The sequence below is a fragment of the Oncorhynchus keta genome, chromosome 31, assembly GCF_023373465.1.
Source record: "Oncorhynchus keta strain PuntledgeMale-10-30-2019 chromosome 31, Oket_V2, whole genome shotgun sequence".
Classification (NCBI taxonomy): Eukaryota; Metazoa; Chordata; class Actinopteri; order Salmoniformes; family Salmonidae; genus Oncorhynchus; species Oncorhynchus keta.
Genome location: NC_068451.1, coordinates 19,922,265 through 19,941,448, shown reverse-complemented (window position 1 = coordinate 19,941,448; position 19,184 = coordinate 19,922,265). Strand labels below are relative to the sequence as shown.

The following is a 19,184-nucleotide window of genomic DNA, read 5'->3' as shown; positions in this document are numbered from 1 at the left end:
CATGTATAGTTAACTAGTGATTATGATTGATTGTTTTTTATAGGATAAGTTTAATCCTAGCTAGCAACTTACCTTGGCTTACTGCATTCGCGTAACAGGCAGTCTCCTTGTGGAGTGCAACGAGAGAGAGGCAGGTCGTTATTGTGTTGGACTAGTTAACTGTAAGGTTGCAAGATTGGTTCCCCGAGCTGACAAGGTGAAAATCTGTCGTTCTGCCCCTGAACAAGGCAGTTAACCCACCGTTCCTAGGCAGTCATTGAAAATAAGTATCTGTTCTTAACTGACTTGCCTAGTTAAATAAAATGTATAAAATAATAATAATAATATTAATTCAAATAAAAAAATTGGCAAATCGGAGCCCTCTTCAAAAAAATTAAAATCGTCCCTAATTAATTGGCCATTCCGATTAATCGGTCGACCTCTAATCATAATGCATCATGTAAAATGTGCCACAACATATTCAGCACAGCAGAGAGCACAGGTGGCTCTCCTGTCTCACAAACTCATTTGACTGCTGCTATTGGACAAACTATACTTACTGGAATATACATTTTAATATACATTTAAACGGGGCGGCAGCGTAGCCTAGTGGTTAGAGCGTTGGACTAGTAACCGGAAGGTTGCAAGTTCAAACTCCCGAGCTGACAAGGTACAAATCTGTCGTTCTGCCCCTGAACAGGCAGTTAACCCACTGTTCCCAGGCCGTCATTGAAAATAAGAATGTGTTCTTAACTGACTTGCCTGGTTAAATAAAGGTTAACATTTTTTTATTTTTATAATAATAATAATAATAATAATAAAATCCCCCTTCCAACGCTCTATTTCTCTATTTCTCTGTGTGTGTGTGTCCAGTGACGTAGTGGTAAAAAATATTAGGTGGGTAAACTGACATTTTCTGAGACGCATTATGATACATTACATTACTACCGGCCAAGGCATCCATCCCTAACCCGGACGACGCTAGGCCAATGGTGCGTCGCCCCATGGACCTCCCGGTCGCGGCCGGCTGCGACAGAGCCTGGGCTCGAACCCAGAGTTTCTGGTGGCACAGCTAGCACTGCGATGCAATGCCCTAGACCACTGCGCCACCCGGATTACATTACATTATGATACATTACATTATGATACAGTGACAGAGGAGGGATAACACTTCTGAGCTCTGCAGCAGAACCGAAATCAATGGTGGCACATTATCTGTTATGAGGCTCCCTCTGTGACTGGTACAAAGACAGAGGAAGGAAATATACCCTTCAGGCCTGTACTCACACACACAGACACACACACACTCACACATGGATATTAACATGCTATCTCTTATCTCCTCTCCCACTGTCTCTCATATTCTCTCTCCCTCCGTCCTCTCTCTAGTCCCTTTATAGTGTCCTTAAAATACAAGGGAAGTAGGTAGGGAGGGAGGGAGGGAGAGTCCTTTGCCTCCATCTCATAACTGTCTTGTATTTCTGTTATTGATTGTTTTGTCCGTGGTATTGACTGTTTTACAAGGGCAAACTGAGTGTAATAGGAAAATGACAGCCCTTCTCTGTCCTTTTAACAAAAGATTAAAATGGCACCATGACCTTCTTCTGTTCTCATACAGTACTGCAGGAGAGAAGTATCTGCAGTCACAATGGATCTTTATTGTGGCAAGGAACAGCACTGCACAGTAGTGCTTTTAGATGAGAGGAATGTTGTAGCAAACAGTATGGTTTGACCTCTACCGCTATTTCTCTGTGTTTTGACCTTTGACCCCAGACTGATCTGTGTCTGTGTTCTCTGCGTCTTCCAGGTGATGGTGTTTGTCTATGCTCAAGACTGACTTCTCTCAGTCCTCTGTGTTTTCCCCTTTGACCCAGACTGACCCGTGTCTCTGTTCTCTGTGTGACCCAGGTGATGGTGTTTGTCCACGCTCGTAATGCCACAGTGAGGACAGCCATGGGGCTGATCGAGATGGCTAAGAACCGGGGAGAGTCTTCCTTCTTCCAGCCAGACCATGGACCTGACTACGGCCAGTGTGAGAAATCAGTAAGGAACATGCATTGGTTTATTTCTGTTTCAGGTGAGGAGTAACTACTGGTTAGGAGTAGACGTGGGTTAGGAGTAACTACTGGTTTGGAGTAGACGTGGGTTATGAGTAACTACTGGTTAGGAGTAGACGTGGGTTAGGAGTAACTACTGGTTAGGAGTAGACGTGGGTTATGAGTAACTACTGGTTAGGAGTAGACGTGGGTTAGGAGTAACTACTGGTTAGGAGTAGACGTGGGTTAGGAGTAACTACTGGTTAGGAGTAGACGTGGGTTATGAGTAACTACTGGTTAGGAGTAGACGTGGGTTAGGAGTAACTACTGGTTAGGAGTAGACGTGGGTTAGGAGTAACTACTGGTTAGGAGTAGACGTGGGTTAGGAGTAACTACTGGTTAGGAGTAGACGTGGGTTAGGAGTAACTACTGGTTAGGAGTAGACGTGGGTTAGGAGTAACTACTGGTTAGGAGTAGACGTGGGTTAGGAGTAACTATTGGTTAGGAGTAGACATGGGTTAAGAGTAACTACTGGTTAGGAGTAGACGTGGGTTAGGAGTAACTACTGGTTAGGAGTAGACGTGGGTTAGGAGTAACTACTGGTTAGGAGTAGACGTGGGTTAGGAGTAACTACTGGTTAGGAGTAGACCTTGGTTAGGAGTAACTACTGGTTAGGAGTAGACCTGGGTTAGGAGTAAATACTGGTTAGGAGTAGAAGTGAGATAGTGTTGGCTGCAGGGATTGTCAGGACCATCTGAGTCTTTACATGGAGCACAGGTACAGTGTGCCAGGGTTAAGAGGCTTACATGAGTTCACGTTAGATAAAGGTAAGCTATGTTACTATACCTGGACACACACACTAATCACCATTCTTCTAGACAGTGTTGACTCAATTCAGTGCACCACTGCTGTAGACTGTTACTCCTACCCCTGTTTATCGTAATAGTGTTTGAGTGGACTAAATTAACTGTATCTGTAGACTCCAGTCTACTGGAGAGTGTACTAAAGTTACTGTAACTATAGACTCCAGTCTACTGGAGAGTGTACTAAAGTAACTATCTATAGACTCCAGTCTACTGGAGAGTGTACTAAAGTTACTGTATCTGTAGGCTCCAGTCTACTGGAGAGTGTACTAAAGTAACTGTAACTATAGACTCCAGACTACTGGAGAGTGTACTAAAGTTACTGTATCTGTAGACTCCAGACTACTGGAGAGTGTACTAAAGTAACTGTAACTATAGACTCCAGACTACTGGAGAGTGTACTAAAGTTACTGTATCTGTAGACTCCAGACTACTGGACAGTGTACTAAAGTAACTGTAACTATAGACTCCAGACTACTGGAGAGTGTACGAAAGGAACTGTAACTATAGACTCCAGACTACTGGAGAGTTTACTAAAGTAACTATATCTATAGACTCCAGTCTACTGGAGAGTGTACTACAGTTACTGTAACTATAGACTCCAGTCTACTGGAGAGTGTACTAAAGTTTCTGTAACTATAGACTCCTGTCTACTGGAGAGTGTACTAAATTAACTGTATCTGCAGACTCGAGTGTACTAAAGTAACTGTAACTATAGACTCCAGACTACTGGAAAGTGTACTAAAGTAACTGTATCTGCAGACTCCAGTCTACTGGAGAGTGTACTAAAGTTACTGTAACTATAGACTCCAGTCTACTGGAGAGTGTACTAAAGTAACTGTAACTATAGACTCCAGACTACTGGAGTGTGTACTAAAGTTACTGTAACTATAGACTCCAGTCTACTGGAGAGTGTACTAAAGTAACTGTATCTGTAGACTCCAGTCTACTGGAGAGTGTACGAAAGTAACTGTATCTGCAGACTCCAGTCTACTGGAGAGTGTACTAAAGGAAATGTAACTATAGACTCCAGACTACTGGAGAGTGTACTAAAGTTACTGTATCTGTAGACTCCAGACTACTGGAGAGTGTACTAAAGTTACTGTATCTGTAGACTCCAGACTACTGGAGAGTGTACTAAAGTAACTGTAACTATAGACTCCAGACTACTGGAGAGTGTACGAAAGGAACAGTAACTATAGACTCCAGACTACTGGAGAGTGTACTAAAGTAACTATATCTATAGACTCCAGTCTACTGGAGAGTGTACTACAGTTACTGTAACTATAGACTCCAGTCTACTGGAGAGTGTACTAAAGTTTCTGTAACTATAGACTCCTGTCTACTGGAGAGTGTACTAAATTAACTGTATCTGCAGACTCGAGTGTACTAAAGTAACTGTAACTATAGACTCCAGTCTACTGGAGAGTGTACTAAAGTAACTGTATCTGTAGACTCCAGTCTACTGGAGAGTGTACGAAAGTAACTGTATCTGCAGACTCCAGTCTACTGGAGAGTGTACTAAAGGAAATGTAACTATAGACTCCAGACTACTGGAGAGTGTACTAAAGTAACTGTATCTATAGACTCCAGTCTACTGGAGAGTGTACTACAGTTACTGTAACTATAGACTCCAGTCTACTGGAGAGTGTACTAAAGTAACTATATCTGTAGACTCCAGTCTACTGGAGTGTGTACTAAAGTTACTGTAACTATAGACTCCAGTCTATTGGAGAGTGTACTAAAGTTACTGTAACTATAGACTCCAGTCTACTGGAGAGTGTACTAAAGTTACTGTAACTATAGACTCCAGACTACTGGAGTGTGTACTAAAGTAACTGTAACAATGGACTCCAGTCTACTGGAGTGTGTACTAAAGTTACTGTAACTATAGACTCCAGTCTACTGGAGAGTGTACTAAAGTAACTGTACCTGTAGACTCCAGTCTACTGGAGAGTGTACTAAAGTAACTGTAACAATGGACTCCAGTCTACTGGAGAGTGTACTAAAGTTACTGTATATGTAGACTCCAGTCTACTGGAGAGTGTACTAAAGTAACTAACTATAGACTCCAGACTACTGGAGAGTGTACTAAAGTTACTGTAACTATAGACTCCAGTCTACTGGAGAGTGTACTAAAGTAACTGTATCTGTAGACTCCAGTCTACTGGAGAGTGTACGAAAGTAACTGTATCTGCAGACTCCAGTCTGCTGGAGAGTGTACTAAAGGAAATGTAACTATAGACTCCAGACTACTGGAGAGTGTACTAAAGTAACTGTATCTATAGACTCCAGTCTACTGGAGAGTGTACTAAAGTAACTATATCTGTAGACTCCAGTCTACTGGAGTGTGTACTAAAGTTACTGTAACTATAGACTCCAGTCTATTGGAGAGTGTACTAAAGTTACTGTAACTATAGACTCCAGTCTACTGGAGAGTGTACTAAAGTTACTGTAACTATAGACTCCAGACTACTGGAGTGTGTACTAAAGTAACTGTAACAATGGACTCCAGTCTACTGGAGTGTGTACTAAAGTTACTGTAACTATAGACTCCAGTCTACTGGAGAGTGTACTAAAGTAACTGTATCTGTAGACTCCAGTCTACTGGAGAGTGTACTAAAGTAACTGTAACAATGGACTCCAGTCTACTGGAGAGTGTACTAAAGTAACTAACTGTATCTGCAGACTCCAGTCTACTGGAGAGTGTACTAAAGTTACTGTATATGTAGACTCCAGTCTACTGGAGAGTGTACTAAAGTAACTAACTATAGACTCCAGACTACTGGAGAGTGTACTACAGTTACTGTAACTATAGACTCCAGTCTACTGGAGAGTGTACTAAAGTTTCTGTAACTATAGACTCCTGTCTACTGGAGAGTGTACTAAATTAACTGTATCTGCAGACTCGAGTGTACTAAAGTGACTGTAACTATAGACTCCAGACTACTGGAAAGTGTACTAAAGTAACTGTATCTGTAGACTCCAGTCTACTGGAGAGTGTACTAAAGTAACTGTAACAATGGACTCCAGTCTACTGGAGAGTGTACTAAAGTAACTAACTGTATCTGCAGACTCCAGTCTACTGGAGAGTGTACTAAAGTAACTGTAACTATAGACTCCAGACTACTGGAGTGTGTACTAAAGTTACTGTAACTATAGACTCCAGTCTACTGGAGAGTGTACTAAAGTAACTGTATCTGTAGACTCCAGTCTACTGGAGAGTGTACTAAAGTAACTGTATCTGCAGACTCCAGTCTACTGGAGAGTGTACTAAAGGAAATGTAACTATAGACTCCAGACTACTGGAGAGTGTACTAAAGTAACTGTATCTATAGACTCCAGTCTACTGGAGAGTGTACTAAAGTAACTATATCTGTAGACTCCAGTCTACTGGAGTGTGTACTAAAGTTACTGTAACTATAGACTCCAGTCTATTGGAGAGTGTACTAAAGTTACTGTAACTATAGACTCCAGTCTACTGGAGAGTGTACTAAAGTTACTGTAACTATAGACTCCAGACTACTGGAGAGTGTACTAAAGTTACTGTAACTATAGACTCCAGACTACTGGAGTGTGTACTAAAGTAACTGTAACAATGGACTCCAGTCTACTGGAGTGTGTACTAAAGTTACTGTAACTATAGACTCCAGTCTACTGGAGAGTGTACTAAAGTAACTGTAACAATGGACTCCAGTCTACTGGAGAGTGTACTAAAGTAACTAACTGTATCTGCAGACTCCAGTCTACTGGAGAGTGTACTAAAGTAACTGTAACTATAGACTCCAGACTACTGGAGTGTGTACTAAAGTTACTGTAACTATAGACTCCAGTCTACTGGAGAGTGTACTAAAGTAACTGTATCTGTAGACTCCAGTCTACTGGAGAGTGTACTAAAGTAACTGTATCTGCAGACTCCAGTCTACTGGAGAGTGTACTAAAGGAAATGTAACTATAGACTCCAGACTACTGGAGAGTGTACTAAAGTAACTGTATCTATAGACTCCAGTCTACTGGAGAGTGTACTAAAGTAACTATATCTGTAGACTCCAGTCTACTGGAGTGTGTACTAAAGTTACTGTAACTATAGACTCCAGTCTATTGGAGAGTGTACTAAAGTTACTGTAACTATAGACTCCAGTCTACTGGAGAGTGTACTAAAGTTACTGTAACTATAGACTCCAGACTACTGGAGTGTGTACTAAAGTAACTGTAACAATGGACTCCAGTCTACTGGAGTGTGTACTAAAGTTACTGTAACTATAGACTCCAGTCTACTGGAGAGTGTACTAAAGTAACTGTATCTGTAGACTCCAGTCTACTGGAGAGTGTACTAAAGTAACTGTAACAATGGACTCCAGTCTACTGGAGAGTGTACTAAAGTAACTAACTGTATCTGCAGACTCCAGTCTACTGGAGAGTGTACTAAAGTTACTGTATATGTAGACTCCAGTCTACTGGAGAGTGTACTAAAGTAACTAACTATAGACTCCAGACTACTGGAGAGTGTACTACAGTTACTGTAACTATAGACTCCAGTCTACTGGAGAGTGTACTAAAGTTTCTGTAACTATAGACTCCTGTCTACTGGAGAGTGTACTAAATTAACTGTATCTGCAGACTCGAGTGTACTAAAGTAACTGTAACTATAGACTCCAGACTACTGGAAAGTGTACTAAAGTAACTGTATCTGCAGACTCCAGTCTACTGGAGAGTGTACTAAAGTTACTGTAACTATAGACTCCAGTCTACTGGAGAGTGTACTAAAGTAACTGTAACTATAGACTCCAGACTACTGGAGAGTGTACTAAAGTTACTGTAACTATAGACTCCAGTCTACTGGAGAGTGTACTAAAGTAACTGTAACTATAGACTCCAGACTACTGGAGTGTGTACTAAAGTTACTGTAACTATAGACTCCAGTCTACTGGAGAGTGTACTACAGTTACTGTAACTATAGACTCCAGTCTACTGGAGAGTGTACGAAAGTAACTGTATCTGTAGACTCCAGTCTACTGGAGAGTGTATGAAAGTAACTGTATCTGCAGACTCCAGTCTACTGGAGAGTGTACTAAAGGAAATGTAACTATAGACTCCAGACTACTGGAGACTGTACTAAAGTAACTGTATCTATAGACTCCAGTCTACTGGAGAGTGTACTACAGTTACTGTAACTATAGACTCCAGTCTACTGGAGAGTGTACTAAAGTAACTATATCTGTAGACTCCAGTCTACTGGAGTGTGTACTAAAATTACTGTAACTATAGACTCCAGTCTATTGGAGAGTGTACTAAAAGTTACTGTAACTATAGACTCCAGTCTACTGGAGAGTGTACTAAAGTTACTGTAACTATAGACTCCAGACTACTGGAGTGTGTACTAAAGTAACTGTAACAATGGACTCCAGTCTACTGGAGTGTACTAAAGTTACTGTAACTATAGACTCCAGTCTACTGGAGAGTGTACTAAAGTAACTGTATCTGTAGACTCCAGTCTACTGGAGTGTGTACTAAAGTTACTGTAACTATAGACTCCAGTCTATTGGAGAGTGTACTAAAGTTACTGTAACTATAGACTCCAGTCTACTGGAGAGTGTACTAAAGTTACTGTAACTATAGACTCCAGACTACTGGAGTGTGTACTAAAGTAACTGTAACAATGGACTCCAGTCTACTGGAGTGTGTACTAAAGTTACTGTAACTATAGACTCCAGTCTACTGGAGAGTGTACTAAAGTAACTGTACCTGTAGACTCCAGTCTACTGGAGAGTGTACTAAAGTAACTGTAACAATGGACTCCAGTCTACTGGAGAGTGTACTAAAGTAACTAACTGTATCTGCAGACTCCAGTCTACTGGAGAGTGTACTAAAGTTACTGTATATGTAGACTCCAGTCTACTGGAGAGTGTACTAAAGTAACTAACTATAGACTCCAGACTACTGGAGAGTGTACTACAGTTACTGTAACTATAGACTCCAGTCTACTGGAGAGTGTACTAAAGTTTCTGTAACTATAGACTCCTGTCTACTGGAGAGTGTACTAAATTAACTGTATCTGCAGACTCGAGTGTACTAAAGTAACTGTAACTATAGACTCCAGACTACTGGAAAGTGTACTAAAGTAACTGTATCTGCAGACTCCAGTCTACTGGAGAGTGTACTAAAGTTACTGTAACTATAGACTCCAGTCTACTGGAGAGTGTACTAAAGTAACTGTAACTATAGACTCCAGACTACTGGAGAGTGTACTAAAGTTACTGTAACTATAGACTCCAGTCTACTGGAGAGTGTACTAAAGTAACTGTAACTATAGACTCCAGACTACTGGAGTGTGTACTAAAGTTACTGTAACTATAGACTCCAGTCTACTGGAGAGTGTACTAAAGTAACTGTATCTGTAGACTCCAGTCTACTGGAGAGTGTACTAAAGTAACTGTATCTGTAGACTCCAGTCTACTGGAGAGTGTACTAAAGTAACTGTATCTGCAGACTCCAGTCTACTGGAGAGTGTACTAAAGGAAATGTAACTATAGACTCCAGACTACTGGAGAGTGTACTAAAGTAACTGTATCTATAGACTCCAGTCTACTGGAGAGTGTACTACAGTTACTGTAACTATAGACTCCAGTCTACTGGAGAGTGTACTAAAGTAACTATATCTGTAGACTCCAGTCTACTGGAGTGTGTACTAAAATTACTGTAACTATAGACTCCAGTCTATTGGAGAGTGTACTAAAAGTTACTGTAACTATAGACTCCAGTCTACTGGAGAGTGTACTAAAGTTACTGTAACTATAGACTCCAGACTACTGGAGTGTGTACTAAAGTAACTGTAACAATGGACTCCAGTCTACTGGAGTGTGTACTAAAGTTACTGTAACTATAGACTCCAGTCTACTGGAGAGTGTACTAAAGTAACTGTATCTGTAGACTCCAGTCTACTGTAGAGTGTACTAAAGTAACTGTAACAATGGACTCCAGTCTACTGGAGAGTGTACTAAAGTTACTGTAACTATAGACTCCAGTCTACTGGAGAGTGTACTAAAAGTTACTGTAACTATAGACTCCAGTCTACTGGAGAGTGTACTAAAGTTACTGTAACTATAGACTCCAGACTACTGGAGTGTGTACTAAAGTAACTGTAACAATGGACTCCAGTCTACTGGAGAGTGTACTAAAGTTACTGTAACTATAGACTCCAGTCTACTGGAGAGTGTACTAAAGTTACTGTATCTGTAGACTCCAGTCTACTGGAGAGTGTACTAAAGTAACTGTATCTGCAGACTCCAGTCTACTGGAGAGTGTACTAAAGGAAATGTAACTATAGACTCCAGACTACTGGAGAGTGTACTAAAGTAACTGTATCTATAGACTCCAGTCTACTGGAGAGTGTACTACAGTTACTGTAACTATAGACTCCAGTCTATTGGAGAGTGTACTAAAGTTACTGTAACTATAGACTCCAGTCTACTGGAGAGTGTACTAAAGTTACTGTAACTATAGACTCCAGACTACTGGAGTGTGTACTAAAGTAACTGTAACAATGGACTCCAGTCTACTGGAGTGTGTACTAAAGTTACTGTAACTATAGACTCCAGTCTACTGGAGAGTGTACTAAAGTAACTGTATCTGTAGACTCCAGTCTACTGGAGAGTGTACTAAAGTAACTGTACCAATGGACTCCAGTCTACTGGAGAGTGTACTAAAGTAACTGTAACAATGGACTCCAGTCTACTGGAGAGTGTACTAAAGTTACTGTATATGTAGACTCCAGTCTACTGGAGAGTGTACTAAAGTAACTAACTATAGACTCCAGACTACTGGAGAGTGTACTAAAGTTACTGTAACTATAGACTCCAGTGTACTGGAGAGTGTACTAAAGTTACTGTAACAATGGACTCCAGTGTACTAAAGTTACTGTGTGTACTGTAAAGTGGCTGTGCGCTCCAAGGCTGGCTCTCCTCTTTGGCTCAGGCTACAGACAAACAACATTATTTATGAGCATTTATTCATGAGATTTAAAGGAGAGGAAAGTGAGAGAAATTGAGGTCAGGCACCTCTTTAGAGTGGGTTCCTAGGGGGAGAGCTGTAAACAAAGAGGAAGGATGTGTGTGAGAGTCAGAGGCCCTTTCTGCACCCGTAGATACCATGAACAAACTTTACAGCACTCAGATACAGGCCAATTAACAGGCCAGGGAAGTGAAGTGGAGCTCTGTCACTCGGCGTGTGTTGTCTAAGTGTTTTATCTACTGGGTGTTAGACTGCCTTCTACTTATGCTGTGAATAAGAACAGCACAGGTGTTGAATGTGCTTGAGGAGGACAGTACTGATATTTAACCTGTAGACCATGGAGTAGAGTTCTGGTTGAAGATGAAGACCGAGGCGGGCAGACAGACCGGCGGGCAGACAGACCGGCGGGCAGACAGACCGGCAGGCAGACAGACCGGCAATCAGACAGACCTACACACCTACAAATGTAGACAGACAGTCTAGTTTATGGTGTGTAGCCATAAAATGTTAAATTAGCATGCTATAGTCATTTAAATGGGTCTCTGTGTGTGTAGCTTGGCCCATGCTCTAGTCCAGTTGGACCCAACCAGACTCACTATTTCTTGTCCAGGTAGAGGAGCGTATGATCAGAACCTGCTGGTCAGAACCTGCTGGTCAGAACCTGCTGGTCATGATTGATTCTATTCATCCTGAGCCCATGGCTACAGTCAATCACACAGGACAGGGATCAATAGACAGCCGTGTGTGCGCACACACACACACACACACACACACACACACACACACACACACACACACACACACACACACACACACACACACACACACACACACACACACACACACACACACACACACACACACACACACACACACACACACACACACACACACACACCAGTGTCAGGGTTGGCCTGCTGCCCCCTCAGTGATTTCTGAAAGTCACTCTGCTCCTCTCCACCTCACACTACTCTACCACTGGGGCTACGGCATGGACCGCATTCTCACTGTGTGTGTCTTTTTGTGTGCATGTGTTGTGCGCACACACACTCTTAAGTAATGGTGTGTGTGCATGGAGAGTACACAGGGGTGTATCTGCAGCAGTCCTCACAGGACGACGGTTAGTCAGACTGTATGTCTCTCCGTATTTGAATCTCCCCCAGCAGAGAGAGAGAGAGAGCAGTACAGCAACATGAGGCAGAGTGATAAATCTACTAACCTTTCCTTTATTCCTCGGGGCCGGCCCAAGATTGATGTGCCTCTAATCTTCCCTCCTATTTATATGGGGAAATGTATAAATATACAAATCATATCACTTTTCACGCTTTGTAAATCCGCAAATACACATGAGAGATTATGTCGTGGCCTGGTTTGACAGAATGGATATGAATTAGTTGAAGATAGGGTGTGTGTGTATATGCCTGGGAATATTCATATTTAATTGTGTGAAGCACAATAATACACTTAATTATCTGTTGTTTATGATACATGTAAGACATCAGAAAAAAATAGACATCAGAAATAGACATCAGAAATATACATCAGAAATAGACAATAGGCATCAGAAATAGACATCAGAAATAGACAATAGACATCAGAAAGCTAATTAACTGTAAAGAGGACTGTGTGCCCCTGTTGAGCTGTGAATTCGACCCTCAGTACAGATGGGGCTGTAACACTTTTGTCAGTGATACAGTAAGATACAATTATTGTTACGTTCGTTTGATTTCTGATGTTAACCTTTAAATAGAGTAAACCCACGATTATAGCTAGTTGTTCCATGGTTTATACAGTATATGATTAAAGCTGGTTGTTCCATGGTTTATACTGTATATGATTAAAGCTGGTTGTTCCATGGTTTATACAGTATATTATTAAAGCTGGTTGTTCCATGGTTTATACAGTATATGATTAAAGCTGGTCGTTCCATGGTTTATACAGTATATTATTAAAGCTGGTTGTTCCATGGTTTATACAGTATATGATTAAAGCTGGTCGTTCCATGGTTTATACAGATTAAAGCTGGTTGTTCCATGGTTTATACAGTATATGATTAAAGCTGGTTGTTCCATGGTTTATACAGTATATTATTAAAGCTGGTTGTTCCATGGTTTATACAGTATATGATAAAAGCTGAGTCAATCACCACCAGCGGAGTCAATCACCACCTTCCGGAGACACCTGAAACCCCACCTCTTTAAGGAATACCTAGGATAGGATAAGTAATCCTTCTCACCCCCCTAAAAGATTTAGATGCACTATTGTAATGTGGCTGTTCCACTGGATGTCATAAGGTGAATGCACCAATTTGTAAGTCGCTCTGGATAAGAGCGTCTGCTAAATGACTTAAATGTAAATGTAAAGCTGGTCGTTCCATGGTTTATACAGTATATGATTAAAGCTGGTTGTTCCATGGTTTATACAGATTAAAGCTGGTTGTTCCATGGTTTTACAGTATATGATTAAAGCTGGTTGTTCCATGGTTTATACAGTATATGATTAAAGCTGGTTGTTCCATGGTTTATACAGTATATGATTAAAGCTGGTTGTTCCATGGTTTATACAGTATATGATTAAAGCTGGTTGTTCCATGGTTTATACAGCATATGATTAAAGCTGGTTGTTCCATGGTTTATACAGATTAAAGCTGGTTGTTCCATGGTTTATACAGATTAAAGCTGGTTGTTCCATGGTTTATACAGATTAAAGCTCATTGTTCCATGGTTTATACAGGTTAAAGCTTGTTGTTCCATGGTTTATACAGTATATGATTAAAGCTGGTTGTTCCATGGTTTATACAGATTAAAGCTGGTTGTTCCATGGTTTATACAGTATATGATTAAAGCTGGTTGTTCCATGGTTTATACAGTATATGATTAAAGCTGTTTGTTCCATGGTTTATACAGTATATGATTAAAGCTGGTTGTTCCATGGTTTATACAGATTAAAGCTCATTGTTCCATGGTTTATACAGGTTAAAGCTGGTTGTTCCATGGTTTATACAGTATATGATTAAAGCTGGTTGTTCCATGGTTTATACAGATTAAAGCTGGTTGTTCCATGGTTTATACAGATTAAAGCTGGTTGTTCCATGGTTTATACAGTATATGATTAAAGCTGGTTGTTCCATGGTTTATACAGTATATGATTAAAGCTGTTTGTTCCATGGTTTATACAGTATATGATTAAAGCTGGTTGTTCCATGGTTTATACAGTATATATGATTAAAGCTGGTTGTTCCATGGTTTATACAGTATATGATTAAAGCTCGTTGTTCCATGATTTATACAGCATATGATTAAAGCGGGTTGTTCCATGGTTTATACAGATTAAAGCTGGTTGTTCCATGGTTTATACAGATTAAAGCTGGTTGTTCCATGGTTTATACAGATTAAAGCTGGTTGTTCCATGGTTTATACAGATTAAAGCTGGTTGTTCCATGGTTTATACAGGTTAAAGCTGGTTGTTCCATGGTTTATACAGTATATGATTAAAGCTGGTTGTTCCATGGTTTATACAGTATATGATTAAAGCTGGTTGTTCCATGGTTTATACAGTATATGATTAAAGCTGGTTGTTCCATGGTTTATACAGTATATGATTAAAGCTGGTTGTTCCATGGTTTATACAGTATATATGATTAAAGCTGGTTGTTCCATGGTTTATACAGTATATGATTAAAGCTGGTTGTTCCATGGTTTATACAGTATATGATTAAAGCTGGTTGTTCCATGGTTTATACAGTATATGATTAAAGCTGGTTGTTCCATGGTTTATACAGTATATGATTAAAGCTGGTTGTTCCATGGTTTATACAGTATATTATTAAAGCTGTTTGTTCCATGGTTTATACAGTATATGATTAAAGCTGGTTGTTCCATGGTTTATACAGAATATGATTAAAGCTGGTTGTTCCATGGTTTATACAGTATATGATTAAAGCTGGTTGTTCCATGGTTTATACAGTATATGATTAAAGCTGGTTGTTCCATGGTTTATACAGTATATGATTAAAGCTGGTTGTTCCATGGTTTATACAGAATATGATTAAAGCTGGTTGTTCCATGGTTTATACAGATTAAAGCTGGTTGTTCCATTGTTTATACAGATTAAAGCTGGTTGTTCCATGGTATATACAGTATATGATTAAAGCTGGTTGTTCCATGGTTTATACAATATATATGATTAAAGCTGGTTATTCCATGGTTTATACAGCATATGATTAAAGCGGGTTGTTCCATGGTTTATACAGATTAAAGCTGGTTGTTCCATGGTTTATACAGATTAAAGATGGTTGTTCCATGGTTTATACAGGTTAAAGCTGGTTGTTCCATGGTTTATACAGTATATGATTAAAGCTGGTTGTTCCATGGTTTATACAGATTAAAGCTGGTTGTTCCATTGTTTATACAGATTAAAGCTGGTTGTTCCATTGTTTATACAGATTAAAGCTGGTTGTTCCATGGTTTATACAGTATATGATTAAAGCTGGTTGTTCCATGGTTTATACAGTATATGATTAAAGCTGGTTGTTCCATGGTTTATACAGTATATGATTAAAGCTGGTTGTTCCATGGTTTATACAGTATATGATTAAAGCTGGTTGTTCCATGGTTTATACAGTATATGATTAAAGCTGGTTGTTCCATGGTTTATACAGTATATGATTAAAGCTGGTTGTTCCATGGTTTATACAGTATATGATTAAAGCTGGTTGTTCCATGGTTTATACAGAATATGATTAAAGCTGGTTGTTCCATGGTTTATACAGATTAAAGCTGGTTGTTCCATTGTTTATACAGATTAAAGCTGGTTGTTCCATGGTTTATACAGTATATGATTAAAGCTGGTTGTTCCATGGTTTATACAGTATATGATTAAAGCTGGTTGTTCCATGGTTTATACAGCATATGATTAAAGCTGGTTGTTCCATGGTTTATACAGATTAAAGCTGGTTGTTCCATGGTTTATACAGATTAAAGCTGGTTGTTCCATGGTTTATACAGGTTAAAGCTGGTTGTTCCATGGTTTATACAGTATATGATTAAAGCTGGTTGTTCCATGGTTTATACAGGTTAAAGCTGGTTGTTCCATGGTTTATACAGTATATGATTAAAGCTGGTTGTTCCATGGTTTATACAGATTAAAGCTGGTTGTTCCATGGTTTATACAGTATATGATTAAAGCTGGTTGTTCCATGGTTTATACAGTATATGATTAAAGCTGGTAGTTCCAAGGTTTATACAGCATATGATTAAATCTGGTTGTTCCATGGTTTATACAGTATATGATTAAAGCTGGTTGTTCCATGGTTTATACAGTATATGATTAAAGCTGGTTGTTCCATGGTTTATACCGTATATGATTAAAGCTGGTTGTTCCATGGTTTATACAGTATATGATTAAAGCTGGTTGTTCCATGATTTATACAGTATATGATTAAAGCTGGTTGTTCCATGGTTTATACAGTATATGATTAAAGCTGGTTGTTCCATGGTTTATACAGTATATGATTAAAGCTGGTTGTTCCATGGTTTATACAGTATATGATGAAAGCTGGTTGTTCCATGGTTTATACAGCATATGATTAAATCTGGTTGTTCCATGGTTTATACAGTATATATGATTAAAGCTGGTTGTTCCATGGTTTATACAGTATATGATTAAAGCTGGTTGTTCCATGGTTTATACAGTATATGATTAAAGCTGGTTGTTCCATGGTTTATACAGATTAAAGCTGGTTGTTCCATGGTTTATACAGATTAAAGCTGGTTGTTCCATGGTTTATACAGATTAAAGCTGGTTGTTCCATGGTTTATACAGGTTAAAGCTGGTTGTTCCATGGTTTATACAGTATATGATTAAAGCTGGTTGTTCCATGGTTTATACAGGTTAAAGCTGGTTGTTCCATGGTTTATACAGTATATGATTAAAGCTGGTTGTTCCATGGTTTATACAGATTAAAGCTGGTTGTTCCATGGTTTATACAGGTTAAAGCTGGTTGTTCCATGGTTTATACAGTATATGATTAAAGCTGGTTGTTCCATGGTTTATACAGATTAAAGCTGGTTGTTCCATGGTTTATACAGTATATGATTAAAGCTGGTTGTTCCATGGTTTATACAGTATATGATTAAAGCTGGTTGTTCCATGGTTTATACAGTATATGATTAAAGCTGGTTGTTCCATGGTTTATACAGATTAAAGCTGGTTGTTCCATGGTTTATACAGTATATGATTAAAGCTGTTTGTTCCATGGTTTATACAGTATATGATTAAAGCTGGTTGTTCCATGGTTTATACAGTATATGATTAAAGCTGGTTGTTCCATGGTTTATACAGTATATGATTAAAGCTGGTTGTTCCATGGTTTATACAGTATATGATTAAAGCTGGTTGTTCCATGGTTTATACAGAATATGATTATAGCTGGTTGTTCCATGGTTTATACAGATTAAAGCTGGTTGTTCCATGGTTCATACAGATTAAAGCTGGTTGTTCCATGGTTTATACAGATTAAAGCTGGTTGTTCCATGGTTTATACAGGTTAAAGATGGTTGTTCCATGGTTTATACAGATTAAAGCTGGTTGTTCCATGGTTTATACAGTATATGATTACAGCTGGTTGTTCCATGGTTTATACAGTATATGATTAAAGCTGGTTGTTCCAAATCAAATCAAATCAAATTTATTTATATAGCCCTTCGTACATCAGCTGATATCTCAAAGTGCTGTACAGAAACCCAGCCTAAAACCCCAAACAGCAACCAATGCAGGTGTAAAAGCACGGTGGCTAGGAAAAACTCCCTAGAAAGGCCAAAACCTAGGAAGAAACCTAGAGAGGAACCGGGCTATGTGGGGTGGCCAGTCCTCTTCTGGCTGTGCCGGGTAGAGATTATAACAGAACATGACCAAGATGTTCAAATGTTCATAAATGACCAGCATGGTCGAATAATAATGTTCCATGGTTTATACAGATTAAAACTGGTTGTTCCATGGTTCATACAGATTAAAGCTGGTTGTTCCATGGTTTATACAGATTAAAGATGGTTGTTCCATGGTTTATACAGATTAAAGCTGGTTGTTCCATGGTTTATACAGATTAAAGCTGGTTGTTCCATGGTTTATATAGATTAAAGCTGGTTGTTCCATGGTTTATACAGATTAAAGCTGGTTGTTCCATGGTTTACACAGATTAAAGCTGGTTGTTCCATTGTTTATACAGATTAAAGCTGGTTGTTCCATGGTTTATACAGTATATGATTAAAGCTGGTTGTTCCATGGTTTATACCGTATATGATTAAAGCTGGTTGTTCCATGGTTTATACAGTATATGATTAAAGCTGGTTGTTCCATGATTTATACAGTATATGATTAAAGCTGGTTGTTCCATGGTTTATACAGTATATGATGAAAGCTGGTTGTTCCATGGTTTATACAGCATATGATTAAATCTGGTTGTTCCATGGTTTATACAGTATATATGATTAAAGCTGGTTGTTCCATGGTTTATACAGTATATGATTAAAGCTGGTTGTTCCATGGTTTATACAGATTAAAGCTGGTTGTTCCATGGTTTTACAGTATATGATTAAAGCTGGTTGTTCCATGGTTTATACAGATTAAAGCTGGTTGTTCCATGGTTTATACAGATTAAAGCTGGTTGTTCCATGGTTTATACAGGTTAAAGCTGGTTGTTCCATGGTTTATACAGTATATGATTAAAGCTGGTTGTTCCATGGTTTATACAGGTTAAAGCATATGATTAAAGGTTGTTCCATGGTTTATACAGATGATTAAAGCTGGTTGTTCCATGGTTTATACAGATTAAAGCTGGTTTTTCCATGGTTTATACAGGTTAAAGCTGGTTGTTCCATGGTTTATACAGTATATGATTAAAGCTGGTTGTTCCATGGTTTATACAGATTAAAGCTGGTTGTTCCATGGTTTATACAGTATATGATTAAAGCTGTTTGTTCCATGGTTTATACAGAATATGATTAAAGCTGGTCGTTCCATGGTTTATACAGTATATGATTAAAGCTGGTTATTCCATGGTTTATACAGTATATGATTAAAGCTGGTTGTTCCATGGTTTATACAGTATATGATTAAAGCTGGTTGTTCCATGGTTTATACAGAATATAATTATAGCTGGTTGTTCCATGGTTTATACAGATTAAAGCTGGTTGTTCCATGGTTCATACAGATTAAAGCTGGTTGTTCCATGGTTTATACAGATTAAAGCTGGTTGTTCCATGGTTTATTAAAGGTTAAAGATGGTTGTTCCATGGTT

General features: G+C 39.0%; 1 protein-coding gene across 2 annotated transcripts in view; it reads left to right on the top strand.

Moving 5' to 3' along the window:
- ascc3 (activating signal cointegrator 1 complex subunit 3) overlaps nucleotides 1-19,184 on the top strand; it is a 161,391-nt gene that overhangs the window by 75,808 nt on the left and 66,399 nt on the right. For both annotated transcript variants that reach the window (XM_052489893.1, XM_052489894.1), the window contains exon 15: nucleotides 1,888-2,022. In XM_052489893.1, coding sequence (XP_052345853.1) covers nucleotides 1,888-2,022 — 135 coding nt within the window. The remainder of the gene's footprint in view (nucleotides 1-1,887; nucleotides 2,023-19,184) is intronic.